We start from the raw sequence: 21,279 nt of genomic DNA on the forward strand, positions 1-21,279 counted from the left end.
TAACCCATCACTTAACCAAGCTGAATACATTTTATTTTGGAGAAAAAAGATGATACTAAACTACATGCTAATTCACTTAATTATCTACTACTAAATACCTTTAATTTAAATATGGGTCGGGGTACTACCCTTATAATTTAAAAGTTTAAAGAACCAAGATGTTAATTTTTTATCAATATAGTTTTCTGCACTATTGGGGAAAAGTAACTTTGTTGCACTGCAGCAGAAAAGTGAATTTTTTTACTGAATCATAAAACTTGGTTATTTTATTATTTTTACGACAAGTTTAGCCAATTTTATTATTTACTAAATTAACGCTTATCTTGTTTATTCCAAATATTATTGTAGAGGGGTAGTCTCCGGTGTAATATAAATTAAGCGCAATTTTAAATTCGTCCAAACGGGCAGCGTCGCGCAAAATGTATTGCCTATATTTCCTTGTTATTTCGCTAGTGTTATCACAGTTATTATCTTTGAGTTGCGCATATAAAAATGCAACATGGTTGCAAGTCGACGAGATGAGATACAACTTTTTGGAAGTAGAGAATTCTCTATGGAACTTAACGGTAAACGGTTTGCTGAGGAAGAGAAAGGAGAAAGGAGAAATGTATCTGATAAAGAAATTCGGCGAGATTGACAATCAATTACAGAAGGTTAGTGCTTTTAATATAAAACACTTTTCGTATTTCTCTAAATCGCAGATCTGTTCGTAGTTTGTGTCTGGTCCGAGCTGCTTTTTGTAACCAATCACAAACTACCCACTGTGCTCGATTTACCATTAAAATTTGACAAGAAATATACGTTAACTTACATACAAGGTGGTCTAAATTGATTGTAGAATACTTAAAGTGTGGAAAGTATATAAAAAATAAACGCTGAAGTGTCATATAAACTGTGGTTTTAAAATGCTCCCAAGTGAAGCTAGCTGACTCTAAATGAGGCCAAAAGAAAAAACATTTATTTGGTGATAATTTCTAACCAAAAAAAAAACTCATACGAAACTTAGCATGCCTGTTCACCATTTTGAAATAGTTGTTTGAAATTTTTTTAAAATTTTTAAAATAATCTGGACATGTACGAATTTTTGCATTTCTGTAAAAAATAACGGTCTCAAAACCTATGCAAAATTAAAATAAATGTCCGGACAAACTTTTCTTAGGAAAAAGTATCGGTTGTCACATGTGCCACCTCAAAACGCATTAAAATTACAGCCTAAAGAAATTTCAAGCTGTCAAACTTTTCGATTGGGTTCAAATCTGTCCAGATTATTTTGAAATTGAAAAAATCCCAGGTGAATACCATGTAGTATTGTCTAACTGCAGACAAGAGGATAGAAAAGTGTTATTAGTTTTGGTTTAAGTACAATATTAACGTTACGAAAAATTAAAACGTATAATTAAAAAATTACCTTTTTTTAAAATGTCTCTACAACCAAAAAACAATTAACGTTTAGTAAATGTCATTTTGTTAAGGCTAAGCAACCTTTCTTCAATTTAACCAAATCTCTATCTCTAAACGTTTTCAAGATCCTCATAGTGACCCACCATATTCTAGACACAGTGTAGAGGGTGGTCACTTTTCGGTTGGTTTTTCGGGGGTACAGAGCAGATGGTAATAGAAAAAAAAGTGAGATGCGAGGTGTTGCGATCTCAAATTTCGAGTTTAGTTTGCTGGTCCAATCAAAATTGGCCTGTCGTCATTTGTTTCGGAAATACAAAGGATTTTTGGGAACTGGCTATATTCGATTATTTCAGATATGTTAGTAGAAAACTGAGAACGGCCACTTAAAGGGTTTGTTACATAAATTTCATTGGCGTAGTCAATTTTTGTCTAAAATCTTTAATTTTGTAGTTGTAGACTTATCACTTTTTTTCTTATACACGGGGTTTCTAAATTTGTCACAAACTGTAAGGAGAGGTGGTATATCCAACAATATGACAAAAAGTTTATCTAAACATATCTTCTTAAATGCCCTTTCTTCAAGATACAGGGAGTCAAAATGAAAAAATTATATCGATTTTTATAATTATCTCCGGAAGGTAGTGTAAGTCGTTTGATTTTGCATAAAGCAGTGGCGGATATATTGGGTTGACAATGTTTTGTTTGCCACTTTTAAGCCACTGAGCAAATAGATGCTACTTTTCTAAAGCATGGGAGTGTTATATACAGTGTGTCGATAAAGTATGGAATAAATTCGGTTACAATTCAGCCACCCATCATTCAGAAAAATGCTCGGACAAATATGTTATTATTTTTAAACGTGCATTTTTTGAGAAAAAAATTAAATATACAGGGTGTCCCAAAATTGAGATATGACCTTCGAGTTGGCATTTGCAAATGGGAAACCCCATTTTTTTCAAGTTCTGGGTATTTTTCATGTAGCATATCCTATGTCGATAATCAGCTATTTTCGAGAAAATAACAGTTGAAAAATATAACATGTTTTAATGAAAATATTGTTTAATAACAAAAAACAATAAATTCGTTAATTAAATGTTCAAACTGAAACCCCTCTTGTGCCTGGAATTATCCCAAACGATCGATAAAATCACGCTGGACCCAATTTATGGTTTCTTGACTAATGTTGCCCCACTCTCTTCTAATTCTAATTTTTAAGTCGTCAATTGATTCAGGTTTAGTTTAATAAACAAGATTTTTGAGAAGGCCTCACAAAAAAAAATCCCAAGGATTGAGATCAAGAGATCTTGAAGTCCATTCAATTGATCCACGCCTTTCAATCCATCTGTTGGGAAATGCTACATCGTTAAGATATTGTCTGACTTGTATTGCATAATGTGGGGATGCACCATCCTGCTGTAATGAGGTAACGAGGGATATCATAGTCGCGGGAAACTTGACGAATACTAATATGCGGATTTACTTCCACAGATAATAAAATTCGTCTTCGTTTATCGCAGGAAGTTTATTTTTTTACTTATTTTCTACAGAACGTGTATCTCAAAACTTCCTTTCAATTTTACTAACTACTGACTGGTTTATTGGCTTTTCTGGATATTTGTTATAAAACACTCACCTCATGTTGAGTTCGCACTCTATCGCCATGCCCAATTATCATCAGAATTTCAATTCTTTGTGCTGTTGATAAACGCATTGTAATATTATTATTTGTTTGAAATAAAGTCACAGACAAAGCAATCAGACAAATTAGGAACTTCAAAATGAATGAGAATGGCATTGCTATAAAAATTAAAAAAAAAAACAAACCTTGTGACAATAAACTAAACACCAGTCCGATGGGTACGGTGGAAGTTTTTTTTCAACATTTTAGAAAACATCTGTATATCGACATAGGATATGCTACATGAAAAGTAGCAAGAAATTGACGTAGTATGCAATACAAAATGGGGGTTCGTATTTGAAAATGTCAATTGGAAGGTCGTCTCTCAATTTTTGGACACCCTGAATATCTAATTTTTTTTTTCAAAAAATGTGCAATTGAAAATGATAACATGCGTATCCGAGCATTTTTTTTAAGTTAACTCCCTAAATTTTAATCGAATTTATTCCATACTTTATGAAAAACTGCTTTTGATAATTTTTCAAAAAACTGACCGTTTTTGAAGTAAATTGAAGGTTATGATCAAAAACGATTGATTTTACATAACGCAGGGGCGGAGATTTTGTGGTTTAAGAGGTTTTTTGCCCCTAACTTCTACATCACAATAAAAATTAGTGCTTTAGAAACGTTCTCTCAAGCTTTGGAGTTTTCTACGTCAAAAAATATTTTCCGTAACTTTTCAAAAAACCGACAATAAAATTGGTTTTTAACAAAACGACATTTTATGACTAAAAAACATGAAACTTAAAGAAAAACAGTTTAATGAATTGGAAACATTTATATCATAAAAAAAGTTAGATTTTGATATTTTTTATAAAGATTGAACTTGATAATATATTATTAACAGTTACCCTTATAAAATGCCATTTTCTTGAAAAATTTATAAAGCATCCATTTTCCAGTGGCGTAGAAGTTAAAGGCAACAAAACATTATCAACCCAAAATCTCTGCCACTGCTTTATACAAAATCAATCAATTGACACAAATAATGATACGGGGTAGACTTTAAAAAGTGCGAGAATTCAAGTTCCTAATTAAAAAATTTATCTTGTTATTCTGTTTAAAATTAGGGCAAGTTTGTATTATGTTACTTCTTTAGAAAACTGATACTTTCTGAAATAATCACAAATAAACGATTTTTATCCCTCAAACGCCTAATATACCGTTTCGTGATTATTAATGGTAGTAAGCTGTACATTTCATATCGCGTTACAATATCACTTTGACTTTCTATCAAGCGAATTTGACGTTACAATATTACTTTGTTCAATTACGTCATTGTGACGTAAAATTTGCCGTCTTTAACATGTCAAACATATGCAACGCCTACTTTGAGGTTATTCAAGCAAAACTGAAATAGCGAAGAACGCTTATGTATCATCGAAATTCTTTTATTTGTGTTTATTTCAAAAAGTATACATTTTTCAAATAGGCACCATAATACAAACTTGTCAAAAAATACAGGTGTTTACCATTTAGAGATCTTGACTTTAGTAGCTTATTAAAATTCATTTTTTAAGGTCAATCTTTGACCACCACGTAATTTTAACGTTTTTATGCATCCAACTTCGTTTAACAACACAAAACATAATACCCGAGAAAAAAACGTTTTCTGAAATGTGAAAATTACAATGGTTTTCGGTATTACAAATGTACAATTTTACATAAAATGTAAATAATAATAAATTAATAATAATAATAAATATCTCAGAAAGGGATACAGATGGGTAAATGACAATGAATGAAATATGTCTAGAATTTGTTGTAGGATTCAAAGAAGATTGGATTTTCCACACTGGGGTAGTTTTTTAAAAAAGTATATTTTTATGCCAAAAGTGGCTTAACTGTGTGTGAAGATTAATGCGGATTAAATCTTTTTCCGAAACGATTTATTAGCGCTAATAAATCCAGGACAGCTGAGAAGCCCCGAAAGGGGTTTAATAAGGATACTAACTTACCCCCAGGTAGCATTATGTTGGGAATTTATTCCCGCTTTATGGAATTATGAGACCGAGAAATAATGGCTTGCATTATACGCTGAAGTTCTGGCCAAGGTTGTTTTAAAAGCCCTGTATTTTTTCGTCTTGAAGGGTTGAAACGAACGTAAACCGCCTTTAAAAGCTTAAAAGCCTTAAAAACAACCCTCGAAAAGGATGGGTGGACTAGGAGAAATTCGCTGCCCGCCCATCCCTTAACGTACACTTCGTAAATCACCTAGGAAACGAAAACGAACAGCGTCCACTGTTTCGTGTTTGTTGTCCCAGGTATTTTTACCCGAAAAGCAGTTGACCCTAATTGATATATGGCACTGTAGGGACAGATTCGTTCCCAGCCCCCCAGACTTCTCACCCTCTATCGATCCAAGAAGGCGCCCACGACCTCTTTTATTTTAAAACCCGTTCAGCTTGGGAAACGTTACCTAAAATGCCAGTACAACCCTGACATGCCTCTAAAACAATCCATGCAAATTATCCCTACCGTGGTCTGATTTAAAGCCGACCACACGCAGAACTCTTAATAACGACCACATGCCGGTAATCAATTTAATGCCGAGGCCATAAATATCGATAAAGCCGAGTCCCAGGTGGGGGACAAACTGCACCAAGTAGTACAGGGTGATTGATTGAATTTTGACCACCCTCTTAACTTCTTTAATTTTGATTTTAGCAAAAAACGTTAAATACAAAACTAGTAGATATTTAGGTCTACTTTACTCTTAGATAAAGAGTTATTATACAGGGTGTCCCACATTTAAGTAGCAAACCAAACATGTTTTTTTTAAAAACAATGACTAACTTTTTAATCGATATTTTAATTCAACGTCAAATTCTAGGCCTAATTGATGTAAAATGTCTGTATCGATATTCAAATGTTTCCGCAGCAGCGTCCTTGATTTATTGAATTTTAACCACCCCCCTTAACTTCCCTATTTTTGATTTTAGTAAAAAAACTAGTTGTAGCAACAGTTATAGATATTTGGGTCTACTTTTACTCTTAGATATACACATGTTATATTATTACTAATACACACAATAGTTATTATACAGGCTGCCCCAAATTTGAGTAACTAAATTAACCCTTAATCACATAGTCGAGGAAATATTGTTAAAGTAACAGATGCTGAGGAAACAGTTGAATATCGATACAGAAATTTTACATCAATTCCTAAAATTTGACGTAGAATGCAAATATCGGATAAAAAGTTAGTCATCGTATTTTAAAAAACATAAGTTTGGTATAATAACTGTTTATCTAAAAATAAAGTAGACCTAAATATCTACTAGTTTTGTATTTAACGTTTTTTGCCAAAATCAAAATTAAGAAAGTTAAGAGGGTGGTCAAAATTCAATCAATCACCCTGTACACTACAGGGTTAGCCACCCAAGCCGTTCATTAAAAGTTTATTAGAATTAATAGTTATTTATACAGCAAGTGACAACCATTTTTTATTCACAAAAAGAACAATTTAAGAGACACATTAAGTTCTTCGAGTGAATAAACAGGTTTAAATCACGTGTTTTATACAATATTTTATTGAATTTCGAAGTTTTATATTAAAAATAACGAAAATTACAGTTCTATTAATTTGTACTTTTGTTGTATTTGACATGGATGTTTGTTTGTTTACATCTGTAAATAAGCAAATGTCGGAGTGATTCAAAATTTTTTATTAAATTTCGTCCTATTATTAGTCTATTATTTAACGCTTAGCAACAATTTAAAAAATTACTATTATTACTAATTTTATTCACTAGATGTTTAAAAAAAATTTTAAATATAATAATAATAAATAGTTTAAATTTAAAGATGTAAACAAACAAACATCAATGTCACATCTGCGAGGCGAGATGCAAATTTAAAAGAACTGTAATTTTAGTTTTTTTAATTATAAGAAGTCGAAATTTAATAAAATATTGTATAAAACACGTGACTTAAACCGGTTTATTCACTCAAAGAACTAATAGTTCTTTTCGTGACTAAAAAAATGGTTTAAGTCCCTTGCTGTATAAATAACTATTAAGCCTCTAGTGAATACAAAATTGTTTAAATCGTTGCTAAGCGTTGAATAATTGACTTATAATAGGACGAAATTTAAAATAAATTTGATGATAACATATTAATTAAAATACTTCTTAATTAATTAATAAGTATTTTCATTCTTCTGTAATTGCTCGTAGTAAGAATGAGATAGAACAACACGGCTTGCATGTTCTTATCTTAACTTTTTAAGAGCTGTCATTTGGTAACATTTGTTCTGTTCTTTGGTTATCAAGCCCTATAACCTCTCTGATCAGCCGTAATACGGCGAAACCGGTCAGAGGATTGGGATTGATAAACCGAACGATGTGGCATTAATGGGGCTGTTGCTAGATTTGGGAACGCCTTCTGTACTTTCTAACTCATAGAGTTGAGTACAGATGTCACCAGATGTTGCACAACACTCTCAACATACAGGGTGTTTTATTTAAAATAAGCTAATAGGCATGCATTTTCGGTTAAACTGTACAGAAAGCATTGAATTTATTTTAATTCCAAAATATCAAATTTATTTATTAATACTAAAATTTCAAATTAAACCTTTAATGAGAGGTTTGAGTGGCTAACCCTGTATACAGGGTATTTCATTCTTAAAAACCGGAAGTGCAAACTGCCGCCATCGACATTGGTAAACTACCAAATTTTCAGAATTATAGTTAATACGGTTTTTACAGAAGGAATCACGGCTATTCATGATGGACCATCGTGTATTAAAGCTAACGGCTTATTATCTTGTCACCTATGACTTAAACACGCTTCCATTAAAACAAAAAAAGCAGTCGACTACCGCTTTTTTTGTTTAAATGGTTTATTATAACTGTAAACAATGACTGTATTTGTAAGTTGTATGTTTCAAAATTAAAAACGTTATGCATATAAATAAACTTCTTTTCAGTTACCTTCGGACCTGCTTTTAGGGATGGATCCTCTAAAACGACGACCCAATTTTCTATTCCTCTATAATAACCTAGGCAACATTAACCTTAAATACACCAAGTTTAGACACTACCTCCAACAACGAAAGCTAGATTCACAGTACAAAATCTACAAAGAAGATATAATTTATGACGTTCTCAATAATGAGACTGGAATAAACATTTATATGTCAGCAATCTACAAGCTCGCTTATGGTCCACACAACAGCCTGTTCGATGACCTAATTGAAGCAAGTTTTAAAGCAAATGGATGCTACACTATACATATATATTCAACTCAATTATTGTTGTAGCGGAGGGGCTGGGACATGTGGTTCGCCCTGTCACCGAGACAAGCGTATTATCATCTGTATAACTTGATATCGCTGAATGCACTTAAGGCCTACATTCTGGAACAGTTTGCTTACTTGGCGAGGGACTTAAATAAAGGTTTTGTAAAACAGATTCAAGAAACGTCAAGAAGAGCTGAGCAGTTCACCTTTTTTTGTTTTTGACGAAGAAAAGCTTATCCTTTTTTTAATGAAATTAATAGTTATTTACGGTACTAGTGTGATATGAGCATTTTTATAGTCACGAGTGGGAAGTATTGGCACGACGAGGTTGTAGACCGAGTTGTGGTGACCACCCCAGTCCATTAATTTACGACACCACACGCATAATGTACTATTTTCAAAGCCTTTCAGTACCCACTCAAAAAAACAATAGTACGGTACAATACTGTTACACTTTACGGGGTTCTTTTGATAATTGAGACTTTGAATAAACTCAACAGACATTATTTAAGAATTACACAACAATTTACAACACTACAACTCTGAACTCACTTTTAAACCACTAAAGTAACTTTTACCACTTTTTTCTACTTCGTTCTTTGCTTTATCGCGCCACTGTTATTTCACAACTCACTGTCCGCGCCATTATTCATGGTAGGAATGCGGCCTCAGATAAGGGGGTCAAGCAAGATTACTGCTTTTTACCTCCCCATCGGTGTAGACCATTAGGCCAGTATCAGCAGTTGCACCCCTACAAAAGCGAATTTTATCGACTTAAGTCGACATTCGCAGGTTAAAAGTGCAACTGCTGTACTGGCTGATAGTACCCCCGCAGACTATGGGCTCTTCTGCGCTCTTCTGTCCTCCTGGACGCTTCTTTTTTCATCGGCTTGGTCAATGTCGGGGAAGGTTTGCAAATTAAAGAGTAGACCTTCAGGTCGTTACCATTTCATTTACAAACCTTGGAAGGTGTTGGTTGGGTAGAAAGGAGGTGCCCCCCAATTTCTTGGGGGTGCCGGATTGCAACCAGAACTTAGTCAGCACTAAGGTAGCTGCGGAGAGGTTTTACCCAGATTTTGAGAATAAATTCTCGCCATCCGGGGGGAAACGTCTGTCGGAGTTGGTTTTGTCAAGTCGCATCTTCTTTTGAGTGGTTTGGTCTTGGCTGGCTTTACCTGTAAAAGAAAAAAACATGATTAGTTTTTTAAATGGCGTGTTTTGCCAGATGTGCAAACATTGTGTTCATTAATTTCAAAACCGTGTGCAAAGTTGAAGTCATGTCCGGGTTGGGGGACACAATGTCCTCTGTCTTGGTTGGTGCTGCCGCCGCTGCATAGCTGGCTGGCTTGGGTCCTTTTCGTGCTTGTTGTTTGGTCAGGGTTTTCTTGCAGCCGCGGTAATTTGCAGGGTGTGAACTCCCGCAGTTTACGCACTTGTGCGGTTCTTCTCGTGCTTTCTTACACTCCGCTGTGTAGTGCTTTTCTCCGCACTTGACGCATTTGGCTTCTGCGGTGCAGTAGCTTTGCGTATGTCCAAATCTTTGGCAACGGTGACATTGGGTTTCACCGAGGTGTTGTCTTTGATGCTCCACCTTTACTACTAGGTGGCAGCATCGAATGATTTGGAATAGGATCCCTTTGTCTTCTTTTCTAGTTTTGACGAATACTAGTGGTAATGGCCTCTTGCCCTCTCTGCAGGTCATCGTATGAACGGATAGCTTTCAATCCCTGACTTTCGAGATCCTTAGTGACGTCATCAACGATGATGTTGGTCGGGACGCCCTTGATGACGGCCCTGGTAGTTTTGTCTTCGGGAAGTGCATACGTGTGGTATTCCTTCTTGACGTCGTTTAGGAGCTTAGTCAAGCTCCTATAATCCTTGCTGGTAGACGGTGTAATTGCCACTCCATTCATTGACATCTTGGCCGTTTAGTATTAGACCTTCTTGGCTTTAAGCTTATTGCAGATGGTTGTCCAGTCTTCTGCGTTTCTTAGAACTACTGGCGGTATCTCCTCTACTTTTTCGACTTTCTCCGTTTCCTTCGGAGGGTCTGTCACAGTTCCCGAAGTTGATGGATTGTTGTTAGTTTCCTCACTAATCTCCATCTCCTCCAGAGGTTTTGCTGTCTTTTAATCCGCCTTTTAGTCCTTTCGTCTTCTTTTAACCGTGGTAAACTCGTCCTCGTCGGTTTGCTTGGCTTGTCTGTCGGGCGTCTTTTTGATGGCAGCTATTACTGTCCGGAGGCTCGGTCGGTTTATAGGTATATGTGTGGGTGATCGATTCTCGAACTTTCCTGTATGCACAGAATGTTCTTCTTATACGTCTAGTAGACGTTTATTGTATCGCGAACCTTCCATCCGATGCGCCTATCCAAGTTTAATGATACCGGGACATGTCCAAAAGTAGTTGTTTTTTAGATTTGCATTTTACATGAGGTTAAATGGGTTACTCTTATTTTAAGGTCTAGAGGGTTGAGACTTCGTAAGGGGGGTAAGTTGAGGACACCCCTGGGATGAGATGTTGCCAAGTTGTGCACTTTTTCCCTAAATTTATGGAAATTCTATATTGTGACCCCTCGTTTTTCTCTAAATTTCAGGTAATCTTAATCTGGTTATGAGGCCTTTGTATCAATACTTTATCCACGAATAACACAGAAATTGGTCATTTTTAAATCTGAGTTTCATAGTGAGAGTTTTTCCCGCACTAGTGCGACAATAATTGTTTTCTTATACTCTTAGGGTGCTTTACGACACTAGTGCGGTAATAGTTATTTATACAAGTGACTTAAACCATTGTTTATAGAATATAAATAACTATTATGCAACAAATGCAAAAAGTTCATCTATGGACGCCTTTTTTAATGGACGATAATGAATGCAAAATCGTTTATAAATGAGTCCCATAATGCATTTTCAATTGTTTTACTTTAATGCGCGATTTTACCATAGGCAACCTAATACGCTCACCGTATAGTTCCATCCTTCTTTATTTGTATTAAACAGAGAGAAATAGACGCACATTATTTAGTTGACATCCACCATTACCGACAGAACTAACTGTCAATGTCAAGGGTGCCTATGATTTTGGTTTGCAGTGTCGCGTATACAATTGACAATTAGTTTTTATTCAAACTTTTTAAGATAATAAACGTTTATTATAGACTACAGTCGACGGTAAAAATTTTGTAACCAACTCTTATATTATTAAGTGATTAATAATTTCAATTGTACTACTAATTAAACCATTTCGATTATTAATCGCTTTCATTAATACACTTGTTGGTTAAATAACTATTATATCACTGAGAGATTAAAATTCCTAAAGTGCATAAAACGATTATAGAAAATGTTTTAACAGTAGAAGAAAAAGTTAAGGGCAAAATAAACATTGTAACCACAAAATCTCGACCGCTGCTTTATGTAAAGTGAATTGTACACTGCTTGTGCAGGGTGTTCGAATAAGCTGTGCACGCGGCTGTTTCTCGAAAACTATACATAGTAGGGCTTCGGGAAAATAAATATGTCTAGTAAATGTGAAGACGAAAAATGCTGGAAATAATTTTCAGTTTTCCAAATCCATCACTAGGGTGCGTTTTGATACCACTAAAATGAAAAATACCCAAAAAATGAAAAGTTATATCAAAAATACGATAAACGTAATTGCCTGTTCTCGACAAACAATTTTGCTATTTAACTTTTCTTTCTAGCTCTTCATATAAAGTGATCGGGATGGAAAACAAAAAATGCTTCGATATGAAACGGAGTTGTGTATACTAATTACTGCCATTATAACCACCGCATTTGGAACATATAGTAATCTTCTTTAAAATTTTAATTATTATCTTATTTATTATCAGTAATTATCTTATTTATTATCAGTAATGTAATGTTTAGAACTGTAACAAAGCTTTTTAGTTTTTTTACCGACTTTTCCTGATATCTCGTGTTACAGAAGAGATAGAGAACTGCAGTGTTCACACCACGATAGATAAATCGATATTTTATTTGTATACCTCGGCCGTGAAGTGGTATTTTTTTCGAATGAAAGAAAGTTTGAAGTCCGAGGGCGTCTTACGGCCGAGGACAACAATCTTGAGGGCGAAAAAATTATTTCACGGCCGAGGTGAACACAAAATTTTTTGATCAAACGATATCCACTTAGCAAGCAATCACGGTGACGTTTATTGCCGGGCATGGCACGTTAAAAAATAAACTCACTCTTGACAGAAATATTTTCCGTTTGTTTTTCATATACGCGGAAATGAAATCGGGAGACAAAGATTGATGTACTATGGGTGGGTGTACTACTGTGAACGGTGCACACAGTGGTAACATAGAAGAAATCATACCCAGCAACCATAAGCGTAGACGGTGGCATAGTGATTGTTAATTTAATTTTTTCCTTAAGGTTTAAACCTCTAAACTTTGAATAAAATAATAATGCTAATATCAATAAAATAATTTAATTATTTTACGAGTAGTATACATGGAATCAATATTGTTAGCTCTGACAATTGTAATAACATAATCGTTAAGCATCTAGTGTGCGACATTGACGTTTAAAGTTCAAATCTATCTATTACCAGTAAAAGTTTAATTGTTCTTTGTTTTCAGTTTTTTTTTTAAAGAATCTATATTTTTTGGGAAGTGACCAACATAATCTCAATAAATTATAGAAATTAAAAAAAAAGAGATCTTCTTATTGAGCAATTCAAATATGAGGTATTTCATTTAAAATAATCAAAACATATATCAAAAAAGTGACCAGTGATTAAGATATGTCAATTTTGACATCAGATTTTGGCGATTCAGGAAAAACACTGCAACTTTGCTAATTTACACTATGCTGTCAGATCAAAACTAACGGATTGAGCTATTGTGAAAAATATATACAATCATCCTGTACAACCTAGGAAAGTACTAATGTGGTATTATCTTTCTCGATTTGCTCATTTTTCACTTTTTTTTTATCCTGATTATTATAAGAACTAAAATTCTAGGACACTTTGTGCAACAGTCAGAAAATGCCCGCAAAATGTTTGAACAGAACACCTTAAATGTTTACCAGCAATTGATTAAGACCGAGTGGCACTCGTATCAACTCATTACGAGCAATCCTAGTACTTTTATCAAAGGTTAAATGAATAATTTTTTAACAAAATTACCGTTAATACTGTATTTCTAAATCAAAGGTACAAACTACGACGAGTTTACCAGATTGGTGCAAGGCCGTATCGAACAGGAAAATGAGTTGCACCCGAAAGGGTTCTGCCATGAAGACTGCAATGCTTATTCTTCAGACGAACTATATCATCGTCCTTCTTGTCCCGGTGGCAAACTTTATAATTGCTTTTTCTATGATACGTATTTGGAAGGATGCTTATCGGTGAGTAATTAGTAGCCTTTACGTTAAACTGATTTAAACATTCACTCTCAATTGTAATAATAAATTACATACAATAAGTAACGTCCTATTACAAAAGGAGAAATTGAAGTAATAATGAAATAATGATAGTTTCAGAGGGGAAGTCAGAAATCTCCCTAAAAGTTTGCGTTCACTTTTTTCATATTACATACTGTTACACTTTACTGGTTTCTTTTTTGATAAGTGAGACTTTGAATCAACTCAACAAACTTTATTTACCAATTACACAACAATTTACAACACTAGAGATCAGTTGTTAAACCACTAAAGTCACTTTTACCACTTCACTACTTCGTTCTTTGCTTATCGCGCCACTGTTATTTCACAACTGACTGTCCGTCGGCTCGGTCGGTTTATATACCAGGTGTCCAAGAACACCCTGGACATAGGAGATTAAAACGGAAAAACATTTATAATTATAACATATATTGTTATTATTATTATTCCAGTTTTGAAACTAATGACACAGAAACCGGAATAAATATGTTATAAAAGTAAATGGGGAAATATACAGGGTGTCCCACGACGAAAGACATCGATTGATATTGGAAAAAGTAATAGTACACATAGGAAGGTTTTGAAAATTTGGCAGGATACTGATGTGGGCATGCCCAATCTAACTAAAATATTTTCAAGATGGTTGCACTTCCGTTTATACCGGAAGTCGATCACAACTTTCTTATTTTAAATAGAACACCTTATATATTAATAATTGTGAAATAAAGATATTTATTATTATTATTATTATTATTATTATTATTATTACATATTTGGATTCCTCACAAAATTCCGACCAACTTTTGTGTACCATACCCTATGCCTATCTCTAGCCTTTTTCGAAATATTTGATGTTTTTCTAAAAAAGTGACAGTTGCAACGCTCAACATATTCTTGTACTCTGTCAAAACCGTATTTCATTTTGCAATGAAACTTTGGGTTATTGTAAATAAAGGATCGTTTTATCAAACTGAGGGTGCGTAATGACTCATTTGTATACAGGGTCGTCAAAAAAAAATCATAAACTTGCCACTAAAGAAAATGAAAATTTTCAAGTTTTTTAAATAGAAACCCACATTTTTTATGACGGAATCGTTTTGAGCATTAACAATTACTATACGTTTCAATTTACTTGCCTATACCTAAATCCAACCCATTTCGTTTTATTTGAGAATAAACATTTTTTTATTAGGCTACATGGTTGGGATTAGCTGGTACTCTAGTTGGTCATGCTTTTGACACACGGTGATGTTGGAGACCTGCAGGGCATGTTAATAACACTAGTTTTGAGTGTTTTGACAACTGAAAATACGCCGTCGCGGTTACGTTATTCAAACCAAGATTACTTAAATCTGTTTATTATTTATGGAGATCGTGATCAAGTTGTGAGTAGAACATATGAGGTATTTGCCGCTAGTTATCCAGAAAAACGAAAGCCATCACCAAAAGCTGTCAAGCAAATAATCCAAAAGCTCAATTCAAAGGATCTTGAAAAAACATAAATTTTACCCTTTTTCATTTAAATTAGTGCAACACTTAAAAGAGGTTGACTTTCCGAAGAGAGTGGTTTTTAGTGAGTTTTTGCTGACTAGTCACTATGGAGAAGAATTGTTTTTGAATAATATTATTTAGAGCGACGATGCCAAATGTTCAATAGACATAATTCACACTACTGGTGTGACATAAATCCACACGTAATTTGAGAGAGAAATTTTGAAGAAATCTGGAGTTTTAATAATAAAAAATCTTTATTCTCAAATAAAACGAAATGGGTTGAGTTTAGGTATAGGCAAGTAAATTGAAACGTATAGTAATTTGTAATGCTCAAAATGATTCCGTCATAAAAAATGTGGGTTTCTATTTAAAAAACTTGAAATTTTTCATTTTTTTTTTAGTGGCAAGATTATGATTTTTTTTTTTTTTGACGACCCTGTATACAAATGAGTCACTACGCACCCTCAGTTTGATAAAACGATCCTTTATTTACAATAACCCAAAGTTTTATAGCAAAATGAAATACGGTTTTGACAGAATACAAAAATATGTTGAGCGTTGCAACTGTCACTTTTTTGGAAAAACATCAAATATTTCGAAAACGGCTAGAGATAGGCATAGGGCATTGTACACAAAAGTTGGTCAACATTTTGTGAGGAATCCAAATATGTAATACTATAGGGTGTTCTATTTAAAATAAGAAAGTTGTGATCAACTTCCGGTATAAACGGAAGTGCAACCATCTTGAAAATATTTTAGTTAGATTGGGCATGCCGACATCAGTATCCTGCCAAATTTTCAAAACTCTGCTATTTATACTTTTTCCAATATCAATCGATGTCTTTCGTCGTGGGACACCCTGTATAGGAATTTTCTAATACCAAGTTAGGTAACTAGTTATAATTCAGTCGATGAATTCACAACACTGGTAGAAAATTTTGGCCCACTTGATATTTTTTTCGTTTTTGTTTTCAATCCCGCGCATGCAATTATCTATGCTTCTCTGTCCGATAGACGGCTTTCTATAGTCGATTTTCGGTTTATCACACCTGTATAGGAATTCAATAATAAGAATTCTCTAAAGTGTTAAAAAATTAACCAATATTCCTGTAATAGAATCTCCTCGATGACTTACCTACGTGAATTATGGCTCTCACAGAAAAATCGGTGAACAAACTATTATTACTGTTTCTTTTCAGGGTTCAGCGAGTAGAAGATATGACTATATACGATCGGAAAACACTGGTAAAGTCTTAGGACGATATGGCTCTTGCAATAACAAAACTTATTTGAGGTTTTGGAGCTGGTGGATATTCTTTCGATGTGACTATTGCCTATGTCTGTGTGATGAATCAGGACCGAATTCGGACCGATATATCAGTTTGAGATCTGTGAAATCAGATGTGAAACAGAACATGTAAACGAATCGCATTGCCAAATTTGCGCTGTTATTTATCAGTGTAAAAATTTTAGGGTTGTTACGGGACTCAGATTTGTTAAATACAATCGTATTTTGCACCTGCAAATCCAGGAAGGCAAACTGATACCCTACGGGAAAATTGACCAGGCCAGTGTGCGTTGGAAGCCGGTGGACAACTTTAAAATCACTGACTATGGAGTGGCACGTAATAGAGATTATTTTGAAATGGATAGCACAAACAATCGAATGACTCTTAATGAACCAACGGCCTACGGACTAAATTTTCACGTAGTGACAGGTGAGCTTTACAATGGTTTTACTCATGTGTCTGCAAATCTAATAACCATTAATGGTCGTAAAGGAAGCACTAATAACCTACTGCTTGTTTCGGGAGTTTTTCATAGATTGCTACATATGATAACGCCGCATTATTTTGATTAAAATATTTTTTGTTTAAATAGACGTGAAGTACTCACTTCACGTGTTGCCTAGCGGCCGTGAAATTCACAATTATGGTCGGTGTCAATAGTAAAGGCAGAAAATGTAAAATATAAGAAAAAAGTTAATTAATAATCACTGTGACGTCTATTGTTATGGTTGCTGGTTATGATTTCTCGATGTAACCATTGTGAAAAATGTGCCGCTTATTTTAACTAAAAGAGTACAGGATTCTGTTTGCACGCTTTCATTTTTCAAGTGAAATTGTTTCTGATAGGAATCAGTTTAATATTTGAAGTCCCATTAACAATGCATAACCAACAAACATAAGAAAAAACTTTTATTTTCAACCAGGTATGTAATAACGTTATTTCTTATGTGTAAACCAGGTGGAAAGATGAAAATTACCTGCTTTTACTTTCCACCCGGGGGGAAAGTACTCACTTTCCACTTTTGGTAATGATGAGTAGCATATGCGTCTTCAGAAATCTCCATGTTAAAAGCACTTTAAGAAACGTTTTAGCTCAAAATATTAAAGACAGAATAGCATAATAATAACGTTGTCAAGATTGTAAACAAATCACCAGTCGTTTATTGTGGTTGAAGTCATAACTACTCGTACACCTATACTACCTTATTGTGAGAGAGTATTAGCAATCAGTATTTCAACTTAATGATTTATTAGAAGTTCGATGAGATTTTGATAAATGGTTGAAAATAAAATAGTATACAAACCACGGTAGAAAGTTTAATTTCTGTCTCGAGATAAAGTTAACTACCTAATTTCTCGACAGAAATCAAACACTTTCCACCTGAGTATGTAATATATTATTTCGGTGATTGCTAAACCTTTTTATTGATAAAAAATTAAGAACTTCGAAGTGCATGTCGTTTGAACAACAAATTTTGTGTACACGTCGACTGTGAAATTATTTTGTCGTCCTCAAGGTGGTTGTCCTCCGCCGTAAGACGACCTCGGACAAAAAACATTCTTTTGCCTGACAAAATGGTATTTCACGGTCTAGGTATACAATTGTATGGAGATATGTTTTATATGTTTGTTGAGATGAGTTACTCATTTCTTCTTTGCTAATTGGGTCTTCTGTCTCACCACATAAAATTTGTTTTTTTTTTTCCATTTTCCCAACAAACCTTTTTTCTGTGGTGAGACAAAATTAAATCCAATTAGCAAAGAAAATAAAAATTATATTGTATGTACTGGGTAGCCAACTAAGAATGCGCGGTACTGTATCTAGAAATCCATAAATGATATGTTTGGCATGTTTTTCGGTGTAATGGCCGTTTATTAGTGCCAGTTGTCGAGCAAAGCTAAAGTAGATTTCTACATGTATATTAATTAGCTTGTTTTGTATTTTACTTGGTATTGACACTGCTCATAATATACATGTTTGAAACAAACAAACATTTTATTGTATAATATGGTCTAAAGAAATACTGTCACAAAGAAAATAAATCAAATTTATTTCACTTCAACGGAAACTTTAAAAAATGTGGAATTTATATTACTTGAGCGGAAACATTATAATTGTGGAATGCGGTTAAACGCAACTGCACGTATGAGGAAATAGCTAAACTATGCACCGGAGTGTGACCGGATGCTGGGTTGCAAAATATACGAAATATTTCCAAGTACCAAGGGTCGAAAGGTCGTCACGAGTTGTCGGATAGAGGAGACCAGGTCTTAGAGTTTTTTGATTGGTGGAACCAGTGTTTGGAATGCTATAAAAAGGAAGTTATACCCTAGAGAGGGGTTCATTCCAGTCAGCCCATATTTGCTGTGCACGACGTCGGAGACGGTAGAGCCCAGCTGACGACTCGGCTCGCGCCACAAAATGTAGTCGTCCCGAATTCTGCATTCCGCACCGGGTTCGTAAATTAATTAGTAAACCATTTCTATGACCAATCGCGACTGCCAAACCCTCCAGAAAGCTGCCCTCATAATGGTTTAACAAATGTCAGTATGGATTTATTATTGTAATATTTTGTGCATGTAAAAGATATTGTTTAAAATGCTACTTTTGGGAATTATGTTTGAAGGTTTTTTGAATTAAATTATATTTTTCTACCAAGTGGTTTGATTCTACCTCTGAAACAAGATCTCAGTAAAGGCGTTTATTAAAGTAATAAACGCACGTCTCGTTTAACTTGTTGGGCCAAAAGGGCTTTACAATTTAAACGTGACAATACATCTAAAATATTAAGGAAGAAATTCCATTGGACCACAGCTTATAAGCCCGGATAACTTTTGTATTTCAGTTTTAACCGGCCGTGAAAGCCTTCATAGTCATCTAAAATATGTTCGTGATATCAACGTTGCCGATTCACATGAAATCAGTGACAACAACGAATTTTCGTTCGACATCTCTAGTAACTGTTGCTTTTTCTTGATCTGTTGCTTCATCTAGACAATTTTAATTCTAATCAGTTTCTGTATAAATTTTGTCGTTTTTGACATATTGACTATTAAATATTGGAATTTTCAATATTTGTAAGAGTATAACAGGTGAACGGTTGAAAATAGAGCAAAACCGTTTACATCTTCCTTTTTTTGAGTAAGATGATCTATCTTAAAATGTTATTTTCAAGTTTTTAGTATTTTTTTTTTTTCTGAAAATTTTTAAATTATGTACCGTTGTAACCTAGACCTCTAAAAAGTAAGATGGGAACATGTAAAACCTACTACTTTACGTTTTTTTACTCTTCTAGGGCTGAGTTTCTACTACATCGGCTGGCAGGTTCGCCTCAGAATCTACGTTACCCCTTTTGATTGGCGCAACGCCACTTTGTATACCAGTCAAACCCAGGAGATTTACAAACTTCACGAACAATGGTTTATTTGTTATACCTTTTAAAATAAATGATGTCACAAAATTATTTGGTTTACAGGATCGAGCAACCGGTTGATTTGGGCGTGCCAACTCGAACTAGCCAGTTATATTCGTATCATGGATGGAACACCAACTACGTGAAGTTTACGCACACCTCCTGGAGTGGCGACGCGGCCCAGACCACCATACCCTTCATAGATATGCAGTCAGTGTACAGCAAACCGGCGGTGCCTTTAAAGGGGGCCGGCATCTTCTACAAGGGTGGACATGGATACGGAGGTTTCGTTGCACCTATGATCAAGACCTACGAACATCTCAACCTTTTGTCTAGCAAAATGCCCACAATTCTATATCGCTTTAACAATTCCACCGTCAAAAAACCTATTCAGAAAAAGAGGCGCATTCCAAGCTCGTTAGGGGATCGTATATCTAAACGTGTACGCAACAAATTGTCTTCTTTGTTTGGCTAATTACTTGCATACGTTATGTTATGATAAATAAAGTAAAATGTTTATGGATTCTAATTAGATGACTTATTATAACTATACAGGGTGCAGTGTGGATTTGTGCGACCAAAATAAAAAAAGGAGAAATGAAACAAAAACAGCATCTATAAATGCCCGTACGTCACTGTCTTTATCACCATTATAACGCGAGGAGCAAGAAGGAAAACTACATTGGGTTTGTGTAATGTTAGTACTGCCTAATCTACACAATAAGCGTTCAAATTGGGCTTCCGTCAATGTTACAGTTCCTTCAGCTATTTTTTTATTATTTCTAAGCCAATAAGTATGCTCTGCAATTGGTAGGGAGAACCTCGAAAAACTCTTATTTGAAGAGCATATACACAGTCTTTTTAAATCTGACGAATAACAAGCGATGTGCTAATAAATGTCGCAGACACTTGTCATGTCAAACGTTAATTGCACGAACAGTTTTTTTTTTCACCACAAACTGAATTTTCGATGCACTGCTGCGGCCACGAAATGTTCAGTTTTTGCACAAATTGTTGTTCGATCTTGATTCCTAATTATTACTTGCAAACTGCCAAAAGTTCGAGCGCCACTTATTACAACAGAAATAAGATAGACTATAACTAAATTTCTACTGAAAAATAATTTTTTTTCGTAGGTTTTTAGGTTAACAAGTAATACGAACACCAAACGAATACATGTAAACGTAATCTCCTATGGTTTCTCGCTGACTGACTTGACCTCGGACTTGCACCCGCACCGTCGCACTACGCGATAGCGATACCAAACAAAGATGGGACTATGTACGGGCTGTAACGAAGTTACGAATATTTTTTTGCTTTGTTTACTAAGCCGTCCGT

The 21,279-nt window shown here is 34.6% G+C and overlaps 1 protein-coding gene across 1 annotated transcript; it reads left to right on the top strand.

Moving 5' to 3' along the window:
* The first annotated feature begins 384 nt into the window (after positions 1-384).
* On the top strand, positions 385-20,470 carry LOC145737505 (uncharacterized). Its single transcript, XM_081992208.1, has 9 exons — positions 385-653; positions 8,013-8,282; positions 8,346-8,481; positions 13,324-13,458; positions 13,516-13,709; positions 16,439-16,656; positions 16,713-16,957; positions 19,825-19,948; positions 20,005-20,470. Exons 1-9 carry the CDS (start codon positions 420-422, stop codon positions 20,414-20,416), a joined length of 1,968 nt encoding a protein of 655 aa, XP_081848334.1. The 5' UTR covers positions 385-419; the 3' UTR covers positions 20,417-20,470.
* The last annotated feature ends 809 nt before the right edge of the window (positions 20,471-21,279 follow it).

The sequence above is a fragment of the Ips typographus genome, linkage group LG14 (genome assembly GCF_016097725.1).
Source record: "Ips typographus isolate SLU linkage group LG14, UJ_Ityp_2.0, whole genome shotgun sequence".
NCBI lineage: Eukaryota > Metazoa > Arthropoda > Insecta > Coleoptera > Curculionidae > Ips > Ips typographus.